This window comes from Vigna radiata, unplaced genomic scaffold (assembly GCF_000741045.1).
Source record: "Vigna radiata var. radiata cultivar VC1973A unplaced genomic scaffold, Vradiata_ver6 scaffold_95, whole genome shotgun sequence".
In the NCBI taxonomy this organism is placed as follows: domain Eukaryota; kingdom Viridiplantae; phylum Streptophyta; class Magnoliopsida; order Fabales; family Fabaceae; genus Vigna; species Vigna radiata.
In genome coordinates, this window is record NW_014543114.1 from 245,647 (window position 1) to 268,334 (window position 22,688).

The 22,688-nt window shown below is 31.9% G+C and overlaps 1 protein-coding gene across 1 annotated transcript; it reads left to right on the forward strand.

Annotated features, from left to right (window-relative positions):
• Positions 1 to 17,874: 17,874 nt before the first annotated feature.
• Positions 17,875 to 22,549, forward strand: LOC106753049 (leucine-rich repeat receptor-like serine/threonine-protein kinase BAM3). The gene is made up of 2 exons (XM_014634835.2): positions 17,875 to 20,723; positions 22,088 to 22,549. The coding sequence occupies exons 1-2, from the start codon at positions 18,092 to 18,094 to the stop codon at positions 22,423 to 22,425; spliced, it is 2,970 nt and encodes a 989-aa protein (XP_014490321.1). The 5' UTR covers positions 17,875 to 18,091; the 3' UTR covers positions 22,426 to 22,549.
• Positions 22,550 to 22,688: the final 139 nt, after the last annotated feature.

Below are 22,688 nucleotides of genomic sequence, written 5' to 3' on the forward strand. Positions count from 1 at the left end.
ATTTTACTTAACGCATATCAACTGTTTGGTTAATTTTCTGAAAGAAAATTACTTTTGAACAAAAAAGGCCAAAATCGTTTCAACTGTGACCGAATACGCTTTACGCTCTCTGTGTTTTAATTCCGCTGCGTTACACTCTTCGAAAATTACCCCCTACGATACCAACACATGTATTATTGAGTCATGTGTTTGTTTGTGAGTTGTGCATCACCGTGAGAGAAAGAGAGAAAATGGGTTGTACTTTGTGAGTTGTATGTTGTGTAAGTTTGAGAGTTTAAAGTGTTGTCTGTGTATTTGTGTGTTCTGGAAAGTAATCCAGAAAAAATACAAAGAGTATATTTCCCATATATTATACTACGAGTTGCTACCATGAGAACATATATTTATTGTTCAAAAATTTCTACGGAGTGCATGTTTTCTTTTTGCAAGTGAAGAGTTTCAATGCATGTGGGGGCCACGTTAAAATGAAGAAAAATATTATATTTTCTTCCTATAAAGTGTAGACGTTGGAATCTAGAGAGCTAGGAAGGGGTTCTTGATATTGACATTTAATGGTTTTCGTGGTACCTACCTTGGGAAGTGCATGAAATTGTTGTTGTGCATGTGTTGCTATGTTCCTTGTTGATAGGTAAAGTACGCAAATGATATTCTGGGGTTGCATGGGTGGATTATAAGAATGGTGAACGGTTAAAGGCTAAGGTTTTCGTTGTGCAGATTTTAAATTTTGGGTCTATAAAATAGGTCTAGGGAAACTAAAGGAGTTTTCTTTGAAGATATAAAGATTGATGAGATAGGTGCAGAGGTTATCTAATGGTCACGGTTTTGTTGTTAATAAGTAAGGATTCTTTGTTTTAGTTATATTGATGTCGTCCTAACAGTGAAATATCTAGTTTTATGGGTTTCGAAAATTATATCATTTTTGAGTTATTATTGAGTGGAATAGTATATAGGGTGGAATCTGGAGGTGGATGTATAAAATTGGTGCATTGTTGAGTATATAGGTTGATAAAGTCATCGGTTCTCTCTCTACATTTAATTCTTTAAACAACCATTTACGTTTCTCTATCTACATTTAATTCTTTTAATCACGTATTCATTAAACTGTACAACTCACTCAGGTGGTTTGGCCACAATGACATTTACACCGTTATGTTTTTAACGGACGTAAGTGAAAAGAATCGGATTAAACATTTTTCTAAAGAAATATGGGCCTGAACTATCTTAAAAAGTAAAATCAAAATATGGATCAAATCATCTATTAAACCTATTATATATTATTATTAGTTGGGTGTTTGTTGGTATCGTACATAAATCTCCAAACTCGGAGTTCACGAATTATATATTTTAGAATATAATAAAAATTTAACATGACATGTTGATATTTTTCATATTATGGGAATGAATTAAAAGAAATATGGAGTGAGCAAAACAAAAACCTAATTAAATAACTATAAGCTTTTGTTTTAATTGTTAACAATACATTATTTTCTTTAGTTTTAGTTATTAACTCATAAAAGTAGCAAAGAAAATTTTAATTCATCCCATTTTATAACAATTCGACGGTGAGTTAGCTAATTCGCAAGTGAGTAACTAAAAAAAAGTAAAAACTCAAACATTATGTAAAAACTAAGATTTAAACATGAGAAAAAGAATCATATAATTACCATTAATACAGACCATAACCAATAAATCTTAGTAAAAAAGCGTGTTGTCAGATTGAATTATGTTGATTCTTTCCTTATTGATCTACGTAGGCTGCGTAAAACAAGTCAAACTAAGTTCGTAAGTTTTACTATAAATACATTAGAAAATTAAAATAAAAAATAAAAAGAATTATTTTATAAGATTAAATAAGCCATTTCATATAATTTTGTTAAATTCTTATTTTAAACATAGGTAGATATTAATTTTAGCTTATTAAAAAGGTTTTTTTTCCTATTTTTTCTTTCCTAAAAATAATTTTAAAGAAACCTGTCCAGACAAATCATAAATATTCTAATTTGATAGGTATATTTAAACTATTTTTCCATGAAAACTTCTACAAGAAACAAATAAAAAAATTAGTATTAGTTTTTCATAAATTAAAATTAACGTATACATTAACTAATTTATAAAAAATACATCATACAACTTATCTAAATTTTCATTTTTTTAATATATACATATAGTAATTTTAACTTAAAAAATTATTTTATTTTTCTCGTTTATAAATCCTTACAAAAACAAGTCATCCAAACATAATTATCACTCCCATTTTGGTTACTCCTTTACCAAACAAATTTTTTTCATTTCTAAAACAAATGATGAAGTGATTTTTTACTCTCTACTTTTTTAAGTTTGCAAGGGAAAAATAAAAGAGGGAAGAGAATCATGTGTGCAAACTTGGAGAGTGTAAAAACCCTAAAAAAAGACCAACAAAAAAGTTGCTCCTATGTCTTGCCCTTTGTTGTGCAAACTATCATCCACTCAATGGACCATATTTTTATGGAAAAAATAAAAAATAAAAAATGCACCAAAACATTTGTAAACAAAAACATGTTGAAAGGGCATGCGCATGCCAATCAAATATGATTAAAACTTTATGCACATATAGTTTCCCTTATCATTACCTATGATTTCCTAATTTGATTTTGAACTAAAATCAACCCACTTAAAAAATGTTTACAACAAAATAACTACAAATCAAACCCTGATTTGCATAGAAATTTTTCTAACTAATAATTAAGGTAATCCCATTTCCATGAATGTATATATACGTATATATAAGAGAAAAAAAAACAAAGACCTATAAACTAGGATTATTGTAGGTTAGGACAAACATGATTTCTATGCATTTGAATTTCAAACACTTCAATAATTTTATTCTCTGTGCCACCACCATGATCTTTCTCCCTTTCACAATAACATGAGGTTGGTAAAGGGAAGCTCCATTATGCAATTTTCAATGTACACACACACCTATATAGGGTGCTACCTAAACTTGATCCATGCAATGCGTTGTTCTATTGCACACACACAACTTTATTCATTAGTTTTTGCCCATTGCCAAAAGAAAAATAAATTTATTATTATTATTATGTTCAATTCTTGAATTGAAGAGAAAATTTATTTTTCTTAAGAAAAGAGACATTGTACCTAAAGTACTTGTGTTGAGTGGCAGATGGCAGAAATGGGCCATAATATCCACCATCCAAAACAAAACAAAGAATTTACAGAGTGGGACCCTTCCAACTATTATGCTTTGTCTTCAAGCATAGATCATGCCAAGCTCAGGTTACAGCCATGGTGGCATTCACCACTTTTAGCAGCTAATAATGATGGAGAAACAATTCTGGTAAAATGAAGAAAAAAGGTAATTTTAATTATTATTATTGTCCATTTGGACATTATTATCTAATTATGCATAATGTCTCAGTTAAATTATGTTCAATGATGTGTGAACAAAGTATAAATACTTTACATTGACAATGGAAAAAATAAATTAAACTTAAACATGTCGTTAATACTTGTAAAATGTAATTAAAATGAGTAAATTTTAATTTTGAATCTTTTTTTTTTCGTTCTTCTAATATTTCAAATAAATGTCTATTCTTATTATGAACTATTTTAATATAGTTTTCATTCCTTTCAAATTCGAAACCATAATTTTAACCCTAATATTCAAAATAAATAAATAGCATTTATTTCTACAGAATATATGTTCTCTCTCTCTCTCTCTCTCTCTCTCTCTCTCTCTCTATATATATATATATATATATATATATATATATTGATGAATTAATTCTCAAATTTTTAAAACTATATTAAACCAAACTAAACTAGTTTATTCAATTAAGAGGAAAAATATATTTAATAAACATTGAGATGAAAAAAAAAGAGCAATGGTGATTGCTTTATAAGTTTGACTTTAATTGGTGAAAAGTGAGAGGGTAATTAAGAGATGCATGGAGTGTGTTCATTATTATTATTGTTGTATAGGACATGGTGTCCTTTATTCATGTGCAAGGTGGTGACTAAGAAGGAAATAGGGTCCAAAGGGGCCACATGAATCAACCTCAAAAGAAAATATTAAAAATTGTGAAGTTTATGGGATGACCTAGGTTGATTTCATGTATACTTATTACACTTCCTGCCTTTGTCCTTCTTGGTTGCTATTCCCAACTCTATGGATCGAGATATGAGATCAACTTTAAAATATTAAAATATTAAAACAATTATTTCCTGTCATTTTTGTTTTTATTGTATAATGTTATGATCTTTGATAATGCTAATATTCAAATTCTTGCCTATTTAACAAATTTAAAAAATTGGAACATAAATATTATTTTTTTTGTCAAAAATAGTGGATTTCGAGTATCACTATAAAAATCATTAAATAATAATCAACATAAAAAATATTAATTATTATATTAATTAAGTTAAACTTTATTTTATAAATTAAAAAATTATTAATATCTAAAATAATTTTTATTATTAATAAAAAATATAATCAGTTTGTGAATTTATTAACTACAAAAATTTTAACTATTTAAATATAATAAAAATAGTAACTAAAATCTTGATAACTAATGTTAAAGACCAATTAATTCACAAATCAATCTTATATTTTATTAATGATATTAGAAGTTATTTAGATATTAATAATTTTTAGTATCTAAAAAAATAAATACTTATTATTTAATGAATTTTTTAGTATATATATTAACTCAGAATTATTTGATATTCATCTCTCGTTCATTTTAGAATTAATACAGAAAAATCTTTAGGTTATAAGAAAGAAATATACATAATACTACTAGTGAAGAAGTGGTCTTTAACGTCACCTCTTAGACGTCGGATCATAAAATATCCAACTTAAATTATTGACCGGTGGCATTTTCATAAATAAGTTGGCCATATAGACGTCAATTAGGAGGGTCCCCGACGTTTATAATTTTTTAGACGTCGGGCCTCCCTAACTGTCGTCTACGGGCCCGACAGGTAGGTGAAAAGTCATTTTTTTTCTGCCATATAGACGTTTGTTCCCGCCACCCCGACGTCTATATAGGATTATAGACATCGACCCCCCTTGTAACCGACGTCTAGACGTCGAGCCGCCAACCCCGACGTTTATATGCCTGACAGGGTAGGTGAAAAGTTGACTTTAGACGTCTGTTGTGGAGGGAATCGACGTCTATAGACATCTGTTATGGCGGGAACCGACTTCTAAATACTCAGCCCAAAAATTTAAAAGGTCACTCTTTGACTCCATTTAGATGTCTAATCTTGCCACTATGAATTCTAAAGCCATTTAGACGTCTGTTGTGGGGGAACCAACTTCTAAATATTCAGCTTAGAAATTTAAAAAGTCACTTTTTGACTCCATTTAGACGTTTGATCCTGCCACTCCGAATTCTAAAGTCATTTAGACGTATGTTGTGGGAGAACCGACGTCTATAGACGTTTGTTATGGGGGGAATCGACTTCTAAATGTCTACATTAAAACACTGCGAACGCGAGGCAACGATTACGTGCACTCAATGTTCATCATCTTCCTCACGTTTTCTCTTCACGGGCTACATTTTTCAGGTTCGTTTTCTCACTTTTGCACCATTTAAAATTAATTTTACTCTGATTACATTACTTTTTGATGAATTATCTTTCATTTGAACTGATTAAAATGTGTTTTTGTTGGGTTTTGGTGCAGTTTTGCTCGTGTCCGTGGGCGGCGTTCTTGGGCGGTGATTTCTTGCGTTTTGCACTCCTCGAATTCCCTCCACTACATTTTTAAAACCATCCAATAAAAAAAAAACATACAATCCATTCTCTTCAACTAAAATATAAAGTTGTAAAATCGAATCGCCATGAGCTAGGAGCAACCCGAGAGGCCTCAAACAGAGAAAGATTCAATTAAATACGACAACTTTTTTAGACGTCTAGCCTATAGAGTTCGACATCTATATAGACATTTGACCTATATAGTCTGACGTCTATATAGACGTCTGACCTATAGAGTCCGATGGCCCATTAGCGTCACCTACAAAGACGTCAGATCAAGACCTAACGTTAAAAGCTCAAAATAACATATGTCTAAAACTCTTTCTGCACTAGTATACCCATACATAGGACTTGTTAAAGACCAATTGTTATGCATAACTACAGCCAAAAAATTTTCAAAATATAAATTTACATACTATGAATAACCCCACAACATAAATCCTTTGCTGATTCACCATAATTTATTTCTATTAGCCTGCATAGAATAAATTATAGTAATGTAAAACAAGAAATATATTAAGTTTAAACTCAAATATATATTAACTTCCACCTTGGTACAAATCTCTATCAAATTGTATACAACATCACCTCGAATATGTCCATTAATCAAATTCTTAATTAAATTTAAAATTGTGATTTTGAAAATGCATGAATAATATATAAAACACGATAGGATATTTACAATTTAGGATACGATCATACATACTATTATATAAGTAGTAATATAAGAACCTTTGTTAACTTTTCATTTCTAAAATCCTGATTTATATGATCTTAAAAGTAGTAAAATTTAAATATCTTTTATCAATAATGGTTTGTGAGCTTATAACACACAATCTTAATTACATAGAAACACAACATGTGAAGTTTGATTATATAATTGTGTCACGTTATCTTTCCTATTAGATAACGAATATACAAATACCCATGTAAATATTTATTAAAAATTTTGCTTACAAATCATATTATAAGAAATTTGATGCTAAATGAACACACATATTCTTATTTTCAATACCAAATAAAAAAATTATAATTGCATAAATTTTAAAATAATTTATCAAATAAAAGTGTCACATAATAATTTAAAACAAAAATAGAATATATATATATATATATATATATATATATATATATATATATATTCCACCTATATTTGTGTATTCGATTTAAAAAGTTAAATATTACTCATATCTACATTCGACCAATTCAAATATTTTTTATCAATATCAAGAAATATTCAAACCGTACGTACCTATATGAGTTTATCAGTTGATCATCTTTATGTGTTTTTAACAACATAAATATCAATTCAAATTACCAATTTACACTAAACAAACTATAAACATTAATATAATACATAGAACTTTTAAAGCATATTAGAACCATAGAACAAAGTTATTTAAACCATACGAGCAAACAATAACGTTGGAGTGATTTTCATAAATTTTCTTACTGAATTAAAATCCCTCAAGTGAAATTTTGTATCTATACCTAATATGCTAAATGAAAGTTTTCCAAAAAAAAAAAAAGAAAAATATTTCTGTGTACAAACTTTGTGAAACAAAACTATATCGGATACAGTGCATATCGAATGGTTACTAATCGTTAACCGTTCACTACCACAATAATGATCAACCAGGCCATCATCCACGACATCAATGTTTACACTTTGGCAAGTGTATCAGATCGTATCAAGTAATAATTAATGGTAAGACCAAGTATCATTTCTCAAAGGACTCAGTGGCCTAGACGTTCATGTGATTTGATCGCATAAGACTCAAAAGAAATAAATTGTAGTGTTAATGCAAAACTAAATTTAAACATGCAAATGCAAACTTGATCAATTGGCAAATAAAGATATGAATGAATGGCGTTGTTGGGGTTTACAATTTCATCCTTATCCACCCTCTTATATCTATTATTCTTATTAAATTCGCTTTATTATCAATGTCATGAAATTTTCTAAATTACTCTAAACTCGATTCCTCGGCAAAGAGATCCTATTACCAATTACTAGTTTACCATTCCTAGTCTCCCTAGTAATTACTAATGCATTAATTTCATAAGCTTAAAGCAATTGACCATCCTACTCCTATTCCTAGGTAGTATTTCATAACCAAGAGAATTCTTATCAGTTCTAGATTTCCCTGTACGTTCCCGTATCGACAAAATCAAATATCACAACACCGAATGAGTTAAACGATGTATGCATTAACGTCAGAGAAGAAAACCCAAACAATTGATAATACAAGCATATGAATAAAATAAGGATTTCAATATAAGAGAGTTTCAAAAGGACTACATTGTTCCCCAACAACAAAAGGTTTAGTTCACTATTATCATGGTGAAACTAGATGAATTGAATGGAAAGAATGAAAAGATAAACCCTAGATTTGGTAGATTGGAGCTCCCACATCCAAAATCCTCCTCCAAGGGGTGTAAAAAGTGTTGTGTCGTCTTTCTCTGCCAAAAGATACAAACCCTAGGGTGTCTAGGTCTTTAAATAGGACATAAAAATAACAGAAAACAAGTCCAAGCCCAAACAAATCATAAAAATCGCAGAAAACAGGTCCAAGCCCGCGTCCCCGGCGCTCAGCGCCCAAAAATGGCACTCAGCGCCCTGCGACACTAAAACTGCACTTTGGTCAACTTTTTAGCATTCTGGTCAACTGGTTGACTTTTCTGGTTGATTGGTTGACTTTTCTGTACTGCTACTCTTTGATAATTCAACCCTTCTTTCAAATCATTCAATAAACCTACAAAATCAAGGGAAACCAAGCATAAAACAAAGAAAACCAACTTTGACTCTCTTATTCTCTAACTTAAGAAAAATACATGATTTCAAGCTAATTCTAAGCCATAAAGGGTGTGATTTAATATCAAAATTAAGTATGAAAATAACATTTTTTCAACTGTTATCAATCAACTAAGGTCAATCGCGTTAAATGGTGTTGGGCTATAATTGGGCCAACACTTAAGGTATTATTAGGCCAGTAGTCTAGCAAAGGATAAAATAATCAAAGATACCTGATTATAGATATTGATAAACTGCTTATAAGCAACCAACTGAAGGGCGTTGATCCCTGCACCTCCACCTCCCCATCCCACTTTTATCCCTTCTTTTTTTATTTATATTTATATTTTTTATTTATATTTCTATTATACCCTTATGTAAAATTTAATTTATAAATTAATTTTAATTCTAATCTCCTACTGTAAAAAACCTAACTTTCTTCTCACGTTCTGCTCTCTCTCTCTCGTTTCTGCTCTCTCTCGTTTCTGTTTGATTGTTGGTTTTTCGAATTCTTTTTGTGCTCTCTTTTTTTTCACTCTGAGAATTTTTCATTGTGAGAATCGTTGGCGTGGTGGAAGGAAAGTTGCAACTGTACAGAATTCTTCTTCTCTTTCTCTGTGATCATGTTTGCAGCGTGGTGGTTGAAAGCGTGGTGGTGGAAGGAGATACGTGAGCGCCAGAGAGGTACGTAATTCACTATTAAAAATAGCCTAAACCCTTAAACGGATCTGATTATCCGTCAACGAATGTCAACATCCGTTTAGGGTGAAACGGATGTACGACATCCGTTAAGGTCTGTCTTCTTCCTCCCACACACACACAAACCTCTACCAGAAACATCAGAGCACAAAACGAAACGAAGCAAAACAACAATCTCGCACAAACAGAGAAAAAATCAATACAATCTTAAATCCTAAATCACATACATTTACAAACCAAGAAATCAACATAATCATGCACAATGAAAACTAGCCTCTCGTTGACGGTAGAAACAAAATGAAGCAACAACCACCGCGCCGCACCGCCGCACATAACCGCTGGACCGCCGCACACACCAAAAGCTAACAAAGCAGAGGAAGAGATGACTGGAAAAGTTGAAAACTTTTAGAAAATGAAAGGTGGAGCGTGGTTGTGAGAATGCGAAGGGAAGGGAGGTGGGGCTCTCTTTCGAAAGTATGTGAAAGTGAAAGCTGAAGTAGAAAGTAAAGTAAAAATTAGGGTTACTTAATTAAAAGGGTTAAAAAAGTAAAATAAAAAAATAAAAAAAGGTTAATTTTGTAATTAGGGAAAAGTTAAAAAAAAATGGGGAGGTGGAGGGATCAATGCTCCCAACTGAATCTAAAGGTAAGTCTGTTTTTATTTTAGTGGGCCTGTATGAGTTTAGGATCCATGAGGTGACTTATAAATATAAGGTCAAGGCCAACAACTAAGTACGCTCTATTAAGTTCACAATACTCAATTATAATAAATTCAAACAACATTCATTTGTGAGTAAAACCTCCTTCAACAGACACCTAACTTGAGCGTTGGAGTGCCTTTGCAGGTGCCTCTCCTCCTCGGTCAAGATTAAAGTCCACCGAATGACCAATTCTGAAAACAATTGAGCGGCCCAGACTGAAAGTAGACAAGTGAAGCACACAACTCAAATGTCGAAGTCACGTCAGAAAGGCTAGTATATCAGTCCCATAAAATATCTACTGAAACAAAAACTATTCAGTGTTTTCTCCTATTTTACATTATGTACATTTTGTTTGAGGGATTTTAATATTTCACTAACGAAATTATACAAAAAATTTCAACTCCGGAGAAAACAAATACCATAAGCATTTTAAAAAGACTAAGTAATAAACACCATCCATTCAACTCAATTTTAACTTTTATTTTAATCCGAAAAACCCATTTCTCAAACAAAATTTTCCAATCATGCTGAATTCAACTCTTTTCATAAACCAAAACCAACTCATCATATACAACTCCATGTCATTCCAAATCAAACATCTATATTCTCCTAAATAATAAGATACAATATTTCAAAACGATTACAAATTTAATCCCACTGTATATAACAAAATCCACCAACATGTAATTTGCAAATAAACACAAAACCTATTTACACATTTTTATAAAATTAGAATTTCAATCTAAATTATGATTCTAGAAGATTCGAACACGAAACCTATATTCGCTTTTTAGAAACTTTTAGGATTATTCAAAGAGTGGTAGAAAAACATTAAAATTTCAGCTAGTGAATTAAACTCATCAAATATCCAAAACCTATATACCCAAACTATTAAATAATGAATTGAAGCTCAAGACCATCCTAACTAATTTCTCCTAAGGACAATATTCAGCTTCGTAAGTACAATATCATTTCAAATTGTTTTACTTTTCAAAAGTTTTTGTTTGGGTAAAACAATTCAAATGTACTAAATTTTAATTTAAGTATTTCAATTACTTCCAAATTTAAAAAACTATTTAAATATCAAATAATTATTAAAAAAATTTAATATTAATATTTTTTCGTAGTTGATCTTATTTTTTTTATTAAAGTTTTTTAAGATTTTTTATTTCTTATATTTGCAAATTTTTTTCTCAATTTATATTAAAAGAGATTGTTTTAAAGTTATGAAATACTAGCTCGAGCTAGAGCCAAAGCTAATTAAGATAATATTTGGTCGGGTTCATCCAAGATCAAGCTGAGTATTCTCTAGTTAGAGTCAAGCCAAGTTAATCCAACAAAGGTCAAGAGAAGTCAATTTGAGCCAAGTCAGCTTGGGCCACAATTGAGCCAAGTTGATTGGCTCCAAGTCAAGCCAAGTTAAGTAGACCCTAGATTAAGCCGAGTTTCCTTGGGTCAAGTCAGGATGAATTGGCTCGGATCCAGGTCAAGTTGAGTTGGCTCTGATATATTGGAAAAATGTTGAGTCAAGTTAGTTTAGGTCCAATTTGAGCAAAGTCAGGTGAAGCACACAATTAGTTGAGATAGGGTAGGTCAACGTTCATTTGAGTCCAAGCTGACCCACAATCAGCTAAGTTGGTATAAACCTAAGATGATCTTAGTATGATCAAGACCAGGTACAACCTAACCTGATCAAGAGTAGGTCAGTTTAGGTTTAGTTGAGTCTTCTTGTTCTTAGGTCGATTCGAATTGGCTTGAGCTCAGTCGAGTCAAGTGGAGTTGGCCCAAGCAAGATGAATATAGTCAACTCAAGTCGAGCCAAGTTAGTTAGGGATCAGGTCAAGTCGAGTCATTCTGAACCCAAGTTGAGTTGAGTAGGGGCAAGTAGGTTCATCTAAGTCAGGGTTGATCTAAATTCAGTATAGTTGGGATAAAGTCAAATGCCTCTTAGTCCGATCAAGATTGGGTCGAGGTTAGCTCAATCAAGACCAAGTCAAGCTAAGTCAACCTCGATCCAAGTCGACCTAGGTCCAAGTTTATTTGAGCTGAGTTGGCCCAAGCTGATCAAGTTAAGTCGACCTAGATTTAGGTTAAGTCAAGTCAACCTAATATAAGTCAAACCGAGTCAATCTAATATAAGTCAAACTGAGTCAATATGGGATCATATATCACTTAAGTTAGGTTAGGCTTATATTTAGTCAATTTTGGTTAAATCTAGCTTGAGCCATGTCTAAGTCAATTTGGGCCCAAGTGAGACCAAGAGGAATTGGTTCAAGTTTTCCCAAGTTGAGTTGGGCCGAGACATCGGGTCAGGACCATGTCAAATTAAGTTGTATTGATCCCACATTAGGTCAAACCGAGTCCATTTAGGCTTAGGTGCCAATTAACCTAGATCTAAATAAACCTAAACTATGTATTTCAAAATATGAAGAATTTCAAATTCTTACTTTTTAAGTGAAATTTGAAAATTTTTAAATTTATTTAATCAAATAACTCAATTTAAATTCTATAAATTCAAATTCTTTTAAAATTCCTTACCTAAACAATATATTTTATCATTAAACCTTTTAAATTCTTTAAAAAATGAAATACTTCTTAAAATGCCTTATCCAAAAATAAGATAACAATAAAAGATACAAGGATGCTTTAAATTGAAAAATCTTAAACATTAAATTGAAGGTATCATTATAATATTAATCTAGGAGAGATTCATGTTTATCTATCAAACCATACATGTAACACACACATATACTTATTTTAAACAAAATTCAAAACACTATTTAAATATCAACTTATTAAAAATAAAAAAATATTAATATTGATAATCTTGATTAATGTTTTTTTTATTAAATTCTTTAAGATTTTTTTTTTTATTTTATATTTTTAGAAAAATTTCTCAATATTTGTTAAACTATTTTTAAAAGATTGGTTGAGTCAACTTGGGTTAGAGTAAAGTCAAGTCGACTCAAGCTCAAGTTGAGTCATGTCGGTCTCGACCAAGTTAGGTTAAGTTGACAAAAACTTTGGTTGAGTCAAGTTGGTTTGGACCTGACGAGTGCATATTTATGTCCACATTTATGTTTTAGAATTCAAATGTTTTATGAGATTCTTGTGCTTAAATGATTGATTTAAAGTGAATTTGTGAGGATTGGATTTATTGAGTTTGAGAATTAAAGATGCTTAAAATATGATTCTTAGTTGCATAAATTATTTTGGATGTTCTAATGTTTATTTGTGCATCTGAAGTTAGAATTTTATTCATTTAAAAGCATGAAATTGAATGGTCAAAGATGGTCCAATCTGGTCAACTCAGGGCTCTTATGCAATTTTGAAAAGAAAGAGATGACTAATGTGCAACTAGAGGAAAATTTGGATTTATGTGTAAATTTGAATAAAATAAAAAGGGTTGAAATGTAATTTTGGGCAAGTTTAAATCTGTTAGATATTTTTAAAGATATTTTGGAGAAAATATATCTTAAAATATTTTACTTGATATTGTTAAATAATTACCTTATTTAACTATATCAATCAAAAGATAATATTTGCCAAATCTTTTTTTATATAGGAAAGATATTATCAAATATTCTCAAAAGCTGATTAAATCTGTTGAATATTTGAAAGATATTAGATATAAGATAAAAGATTTTATCAACAGAAGATTCAAAGTTCAAGCCCAATCAAGCNTATATAAAGAGACCCAAGGGACTTCATTCATTCACCACTCCTCTCTCTTGTTTCATCATGTATTCTACTCCATTCATGGAGAGCTAAGCATCTAGGACTATTCTGCTGTAATTTCATTATGGATTCTAAGGTTAAGTGAGTTAATGCAATTGTTTCTTTTGATTATTGATTAAAGTTGTTCTCTTTCTATGTCTTTCATCTCTCTATCATATTAAAAGCAAAGATTTTTGCATCATAATGTGTTTGAATCTACATGCATATTAATTATATGAGTTCCAAGGTTTCTAGGTTTAATTGAGAATCTACTTTGATTGAATTTATGAACTTTCATATGATTAAATGGTTTTTACTATCAATTGAGAATGTACTTTGGTTGGTAGTAATAATTTCAACTATAATCAATTGAGAATTTACTTTGATTGATTAGCTTTTAATTTGGTTAGGAGATTTAAGAATAGATATGATTAAACACAATAAATTTGATTGAGAATGTACTTTGGTTGAATTCATTGTGAATAATCTAAAAAGGTCTTGCATTTGATTGAGAATGTACTTTGATTAACTGCATGATCGCCCTCAAATTAATTAAGAATGTACTTTAATTAATTTGAAACTTAAACAATAATCAATTGAACAATGACCTGTGAATAACCGATGATGAATCTATTTTGGAAAAGCAGTGGAATAACCTGTTTTTTCATAATTGTTTTTAAGTTTCCTCTTTGTTCTACAACATTCTTTAAACATTCTCACTTTTACTCATTACTCATAAGCATTGCATAACATTCATAAGAGTCAGATATTCGAAAGCAATTCCGTGTTCGTTGGGAGACGACTTAGGGTTACTTTTGCCCTATCTACTTTTTTGAATACTACTAGGCAATACTGAAGTTGCCTTGAAAAGTAGTATTAATTTGATAGCTTCAACGACAACTTATCAGGACCTAAATCGAGTTAAGTTGGCTGAGCCCATGTCGAGATGAGTCATCCCAGACCTAAGTGAAGTCAAGTTGGTTCAAGCCCAAGTCGAGCCAAGCCTTTCAGACTGAGGTTGAGCCAAGTTAGGGCAAGTACACATTTAGTTGAGTCTGGGTGGGTCCACATTCAATCGAGTCAAGTCAGCCCATGTTTAGTTGGGATAGGCCCAAGTGAGTTCTAGTCTGACCAAGACCACGTCAGGCATAATCCGATCAAAACTAAGTCAAGCTGAGGTGGTCTTAACCTAGGTCAAGTTGAGTCAATATCATGTTCAACCAAGTTGGAATAGGTTCATGTATTGTCAAGTTCGATCTAGTTTTAGCTAAAGCGAGGTCTAGGTTAGGTTGAACCCAAGCAAGATTAAGACAATTCGAGTCAGGTTTGACCAAGTTGAATTCGACCTGATGTGTCAGGTAAATGCTTAAAGTTGAAATGATTTCAAACTAAGTTCAATTAATTCCATGTTAAATAAAGCCAAGTCTACTGAAACCAAGTCTAGTTGAATAAACTTAAACTCATTGATTCAAAAATCTTATGTTTTTTTGAAATTCTTTAATTTTAAATAATTCAATTACTAATAAAATTTTAGAATTTTATAGTCTTTTAAAATTCTTTATCCAAACAACATATTTTGTCATAAAAAATTTCAAATTCTCTAAAATAATGAATTTTAATTTATATTCTCTTAAATACCTTATCAAACACACTATTGTAGAATAAGATAATCCAAAATTTGCAATTCGTAATGGTATGAAATACAAAAAGGATTTGATTTGATTTATGAAATGTTAAAATAATGTTTGGTGAGTGAAAATTGTATTCCACATTAGAATTTTCAAACCTCCATATACATTGGACTTTTATGTTATTATTTAATTCTTCTTATATCATGTGTTTAATACTTTATATATAAATACGTTCATAGATTTTATAAAATTAGTGTGTTTTTATAAAAAATATTCTTTGTTTTTGATCGCTCTAGAAGTGTGAATAATTGTTTTTTAAGTTTTCATAAACACATGCAAATTTTAGTTTAATTTATATAAAGTATTTTTGTGTACTTTTAATTTTTCCAAATTTTGAAATCTCTAAGTTTATATCTTTTAACATGGAAATTGGGGTAGTAAATATATAACATCACTAATTTTTCATTCTAGCAATTTTTTAATTGTTGGTAATGTAGTAACTTTTAAACTAAAGTAAAAGAGCACATAGGGAATGAAAGAGAGAAAAGTGTTAAGAAAATTATTTGGAAAAGATCAGTGTATACGAATCAAAATAAAAAGTCATAGTATCACATTAAAAGACGTTAATTTTGAAGTTTAAATATGAGAAGATAGATATAAGTTTACAGATACATTTAAAAAAGTGATTGCATTAGTTAGTGTTTTGTTTAAAATTACGTTAGTTCATGTTTTAACGTGATTTTAGATCACTCATGTTAATGATTTTTTTCTTTGAACTCCTGATTCGTCTATAGCAATAAACTATTTAATTACATTAGATCTGGTTTTGAAAAAAAAAAGTGATTTTGATATTTTAGATTTTTTTTTAATTTTAATATTTACAGACTGCAATATGTACTTTTTTTTAGGGTTAAATATGTCTTTAGTCCCTCTTTCAAAGGTACAATTTAGTCCAACAAATTTAAAAAACTCTGGTTTTAGTCATTTTTATCAATTTTCTTTTAAACTTTATTTGTTATTTCAAGCACGTTTCATTATAACATTCGGATTGTTTACACTGTTTGACACATTTTTGCTTCAATGTTAACTGAGAAACGCATTTGAAACTGCAAATAAAGTTTAAAAAATTTGGTAAAAAGGACTAAAACCAGAGTTTTTCTAAAGTTGAATGACTAAACTGTATCTTAGTTTGAAAGAGGAACTAAAATCAAAATCATCCCAAAGTATAGGAACTACAAACATATTTAACCTTTTTTTTTAATTTGAGGAACTAGAATTTTTATTTTGAAACTAAAACCAAATTTATCGTACATTTCAAAAATAAAAAATGCAATTAATTCATAATAAATTTTGAAAATTGAGAAAGGAAAACTATATGTAGTGTTTATTTTATTAAAGTAGGTCGAAAATCTAATTTACCTTTACTCAATAATAAAATACACGTTACTTTTTATTTTATTTTACACATCCCCATTTCAGAAGCAAAATCCCACAAAATCTATCCATTTATACTCCAATATAATCGATTCTTACCTTTTTATAGTTAACATCTAATTATTAATTATGATGCTAATCATGTGCAAGATCCAACCATTTGATTCCTCATGCACTTTAATTTATAGAGGGCAATTATGACTTCCATAATAGAAAACTAAACAACTGTGAACAAGTTAAAAGCATATATATATATATATATATATATATATATATATATATATATATATATATATATATATATATATAAGGGGTAGTTTGTTTAGACAGAAAACAAGTGCTTTTAAAAAAAGTGATTTTTATAAAAGTAGAAATTGTTTTATGCTTATTTTGTTTATGTATCTATTTATTTAGATAAACTGTTTAAAGTAACTTATCAAAATAAGCAAGTTTTAATTTCTGCTTACTTTAGAAGGATTAAATAAATATATAAAAAAATTTAATAAGGACTTATTTTTAATAAAAATAGGTGCTTTTTGTAATAGATAAGTGAAAACAAACATATCATAATGTGTCGACCTTTTGCATTAACTAACTCATTTGATTTTGGGACAAACACAACAGTGGTTTGTTATGATTGAACCCCTTTCAATTTCTTCTCAATGTTCTTCTTTTTGCTTTTCCACGAAAAAGTTGTAGTGTGGTTCCAGACACACACCTTCAGCAGAAACAAAAAAACGCTTAAATTTGATGCAAAAGTTGCATTCTAGACCATGACGGGTACTTAAAGATGTCCATGGATGGTTTAATCATGTCACTAGAGCTGCATGAAAGAAGATTCCAAATCTGAATCAGCTGCCATGTTGGACCCTCTCATTCACAAATCAGAGAGAGGAAAATTATGTGAAATGAAAAAGCAAAGGAAAATGGTGAAACTGGTTTCAAAAACCGACACAAAGTGGAACACTAAACATTAATTGGGTGATGAATCTGTCTGTGGTTAATGGTTATCCATATACATTTTTATTTTTATTTTCTACTCCAACAACACTTGCTTTTGCTTTTGCTTTTTAAAAGCTAAAGATGACACCAAAGCAGTGTGTGTAAGTGTGTGCTGTGAATGTGAAGAAGAAAAAGTGTTAAGGGAAAGAAAGAGAACAACATTGGATGCTGCTAGTGTTGTTTGTGTTAGCTTTCTATGCTCTTCATTAGACAATTAATCTTATCATTCTGTTATAGTGTATAACCAGATAAACCTTTTAAGGTCTATGAAATGTTGTAATTTCTGTTTCCCTCTCATAGTGTACTTGGTTTCTTTCATTCATATTCTACTCCTCTCAGCCACTTCTCTCTCACAAAATGGCTACCCTTTCTTCGTTCAGTTTTGTACCCTTTTGCATGCTCTTGTTCCTTGTGTGTCTCACTAGTCCTGCTTGTGTTTCTTCACTTCAACTTTCCTTGAGAAGGCAAGCTTCAATCCTTGTTTCCATGAAGCAAGATTTTGGAGCTGCTAACTCTTCTCTCAGAAGCTGGGACATGTCAAACTACTTGTCCCTTTGCAGTTGGTATGGCATTCAGTGTGACCGTGACAACATGTCTGTGGTGTCAATTGACATATCAGATTTGAATGTTTCAGGGTCACTTTCACCTGTCATCACAGGACTCTTGAGCCTTGTGAGTGTGTCACTCCAGGGAAATGGCTTCTCTGGGGAGTTTCCAAGTGACATTCACAAGCTACCAAAGCTGAGGTTCCTCAACATGTCTGCAAACGTGTTCAGTGGGAATTTGAGTTGGAAATTCTCCCAGCTAAAGGAGCTCGAAGTGGTTGATGCTTATGACAATGCTTTCAATGGGTCACTTCCTCTGGGTGTCACTGATCTCCCAAAGATCGAGCACTTGAACTTTGGAGGGAACTACTTCTCTGGGGAAATCCCTCCAAGCTATGGAAACATGTGGCAGCTCAAGTATCTGTCCCTTGCAGGGAATGATTTGAGAGGATTCATACCAAGTGAGCTTGGGAATCTCACCAACTTGACTCATCTTTTCTTGGGATACTATAATCAGTTTGATGGTGGAATCCCTCCAGAGTTTGGTAAGCTCACCAATTTGGTTCATCTAGACATTGCAAACTGTAGCTTGACAGGTCCAATTCCTGTTGAGTTGGGAAACCTGAAGAAGTTAGACACTCTCTTCTTGCAAACAAATCAGCTGAGTGGTTCAATCCCTCCCCAGCTGGGAAACTTGACTAGATTAAAAGCTCTTGATCTATCATTCAACATGCTCACAGGAGGCATCCCTGATGAGTTCTCAGCCCTTCAAGAGCTTACCCTCTTGAACTTGTTCATAAACAAGCTGCATGGAGAAATTCCTCACTTCATTTCTGAGCTACCAAACTTGGAGACTCTCAAGCTTTGGCAGAACAACTTCACTGGAGTGATTCCTTCAAATCTTGGACAGAATGGCAGGTTAGTTGAGCTTGATTTGTCAACAAATAAGCTCACTGGTTTGGTGCCAAAATCTCTGTGCCTTGGAAAGAGGCTGAAAATTTTGATCCTGCTCAAGAACTTTCTGTTTGGATCTTTGCCTGAGGATCTTGGTCAATGCCACACACTCCAAAGAGTCCGTTTGGGTCAGAACTACTTAACCGGGCCATTGCCACATGGGTTTCTCTATTTGCCTGAACTTTTACTTGTGGAGCTTCAGAACAATTATCTTAGTGGTGGCTTACCACAATCAACAAGCAGCACACCCTCCAAACTAGCACAGTTGAACCTATCAAACAACCGCTTCTCAGGGTTTCTTCCAGCCTCAATTTCAAATTTTCCAAACTTGCAAATTCTTCTGCTTAGTGAAAACAGATTCTCTGGAGAAATTCCACCAGTTATAGGGAGGTTGAAAAGCATCCTCAAGTTTGATATAAGTATCAACAACTTTTCAGGTACTATTCCACCCGAGCTAGGTAATTGTGTCTTACTCACCTATTTAGATTTCAGCCAAAACGAGCTATCAGGTCCCATTCCTGTTCAAATTGCTCAAATCCACATATTAAACTATCTCAATGTCTCATGGAACCACCTAAACCAAAGCCTTCCCAAGGAACTTAGGACCATGAAGGGCTTAACTACAGCAGATTTCTCTCACAACAACTTCTCAGGTTCAATACCCGAGGGGGGGCAATTCTCAATCTTTAATTCTACATCCTTTGTGGGTAATCCTCATCTATGTGGTTATGAATCCAAGCCATGCAACCTTTCTTCAACATCTACTTTGGAGTCTCAAGAAAAAAAGACTGCAAAACATGGGGTCCCTGGGAAGTTCAAGTTCCTTTTTGCATTGGCATTGTTGGGGTGCTCATTGGTGTTTGCAACCTTGGCCATAATCAAGAGTAGAAAGACTAGGAGGCACTCAAATTCATGGAAGTTAACAGCATTCCAGAAGCTGGAGTATGGGAGTGAGGACATCATAGGGTGCATAAAGGAAAGCAATGTAATAGGAAGAGGAGGATCTGGGGTTGTGTACAGAGGAACCATGCCAAATGGAGAGGAAGTGGCAGTGAAGAAGCTCTTAGGAATCAACAAAGGATCTTCTCATGACAATGGCCTCTCTGCAGAGATAAGAACATTAGGGAGAATCAGACATAGGTACATTGTGAGGTTGTTAGCATTTTGCTCAAACAGAGAGACCAATTTGCTTGTCTATGATTACATGCCAAATGGAAGCTTGGGGGAAATGTTGCATGGAAAAAGAGGTGAGTTTCTCAAGTGGGACACTAGGCTCAAAATAGCTATAGAAGCTGCAAAAGGACTTTGTTATCTGCACCATGATTGTTCCCCTTTGATAATCCATAGAGATGTCAAGTCAAACAACATACTCCTCAACTCTGATTTTGAGGCTCATGTTGCTGATTTTGGGCTTGCCAAGTTCATGCAAGATAATGGTGCATCAGAGTGCATGTCTTCCATTGCTGGTTCCTATGGCTATATTGCTCCAGGTACTTTAAATATTCAACTACATATAATTGGAGAATCATGATAGGTAACTTCAGGTTATATCTTCCAATTTTCTAGCATCACTAACTCAAGTTGAAGACATTATTACCTAAACCCCTCCCTCCACCTAATAAAAAATATTGCATACTATAGTGCTAAGCACACATGGTCTGAACAATTTTTACCTGAAGATGAAAAGTTTGAGCTCTTCTTTTTTAAACTGAAAATCTTTAGTCTTAAATCTACTTTTGGTTCTCAGTAACATGTCATTTTAATTAATAAAAAATATATATAATTACTTGTTTAGTCCTCAAATTACAGTACCATACTGACAGATAAATATGTGACCTTGTAAGAGTTTTTCCCTCCAAAATATTTGGAGGACATAGCTGTTCAGTAAGTATGTTTGGCCAAATGAAATGAGTGAAATGCTAGCATGCAACAAGATGAATGATTATAGAGGCTATTTTTCTCAAGGATAAAATAAAAAATTTCATGTGTTAAATACACTTGTCATTGATTTTTTGGGTACAGAAATGTTTTTTCCCCTTCGTAGCCACTGTAGCATGTACTTGGTCTTTGTTATGGGACCACAATGTCCAACAGCATGTACGTGGATTCCTAGACTGACCAGTAAAGGCTCCACTAACACAGAGGAAATTCTTTTCACTTTTATTTTTCACGCTAACTGGGTGTGTGCTTGCTTTTTTGCATGCCTTGAAACTACAAACCCTTAATCCAGAACAAATCACAGCCCTCCCTTTTTGACCATCTTCATATCAGTAACAGTCACTGAATGCACATTAACCAAATGCATATATTTTACCCCCCACAAAGTTTCAGATCGAGATCTATGATTCACTTTCTCAAAACCCCAGATGAAAAAGAAACGTGAAGAAATTTAGGCACAAGACACAAGTTGGTTATCTTTTAGAAATTTAACTTGTTACTTTGGAAAATCAAAATGAAGCTTTTCCCTTTATCTGTAAAATAATGTTGGACTAGTCTTCCTTTAACTTGCTCACTTTTTCCTCAATGTTAAATTAATAATTTCATCCTTTTACCTTATACCATTCTATTGCAACATTTAATTCCTATTCAAAGGACAACCAAGCAAAATCTTATACTTTGGTAATTTGGCAATCGACAATGACTGATTTATCAATGTCTGTCATGTAAAATCTAAAATATAGTGTTTTCTTTTTGTAGGACTAAAATCATTGACATGGATGATGACCATCTAACATTATTTTATATATGTTTGTGTGAACATTTAACATCATCATATATGTGTGTGATATCAAGTCTATTATAACAGTCTAGGGAAATCCTGCATTTTTTTTACTGGTTTTTATTTATGTTACAGAATATGCATACACATTGAAAGTGGATGAGAAAAGTGATGTTTACAGCTTTGGAGTGGTGCTGCTAGAGCTCATAACAGGGAGAAGACCAGTGGGAAACTTTGGGGAAGATGGATTAGACATTGTTCAATGGATCATGATGCAAACAAATGGGAACAAAGAGATGGTAATGAAGATCCTTGATGAGAGGCTACATCACATTCCTTTGACTGAAGCAAAGCAGGTGTTTTTTGTGGCAAAGTTGTGTGTTCATGAACACAGTGTGGAAAGACCAACCATGAGAGAAGTGGTTGAAATGCTTGCACAAGCAAAACAACCAAATACATTTCAGATGCAGTGATCTAGAAAAGTAAAAGAGAACAACTTCAAAACAAAAGAATGAGTTCTTCCTTGATACATATCCTTTGTATTATTGGTTTCAAAACTAGTTTTTCAAATGAAATTTTAATGTTATTTTTCTTTTCCCTTTTACTTTACTGGCACCTCTTCAATGGGTGCAAGAGAGTCACTATAGTTGACATGGTTATGCATGGGAAAGGTAGAATTAATGTTAAACTGTCCATAGCATGTTAAAAGTTTGTATAATACATAGAGATTTTGTTT

What these genes read in the sequence shown, in the direction of transcription:
- LOC106753049 (XM_014634835.2), top strand. Translation starts at nt 18,092, where the DNA reads ATGGCTACCCTTTCTTCGTTCAGTTTTGTACCCTTTTGCATGCTCTTG. An exon ending in CTATGGCTATATTGCTCCAG is followed by an intron (nt 20,724 to 22,087) that starts GTACTTTAAATA and finishes TTTATGTTACAG; the next exon opens with AATATGCATACACATTGAAA.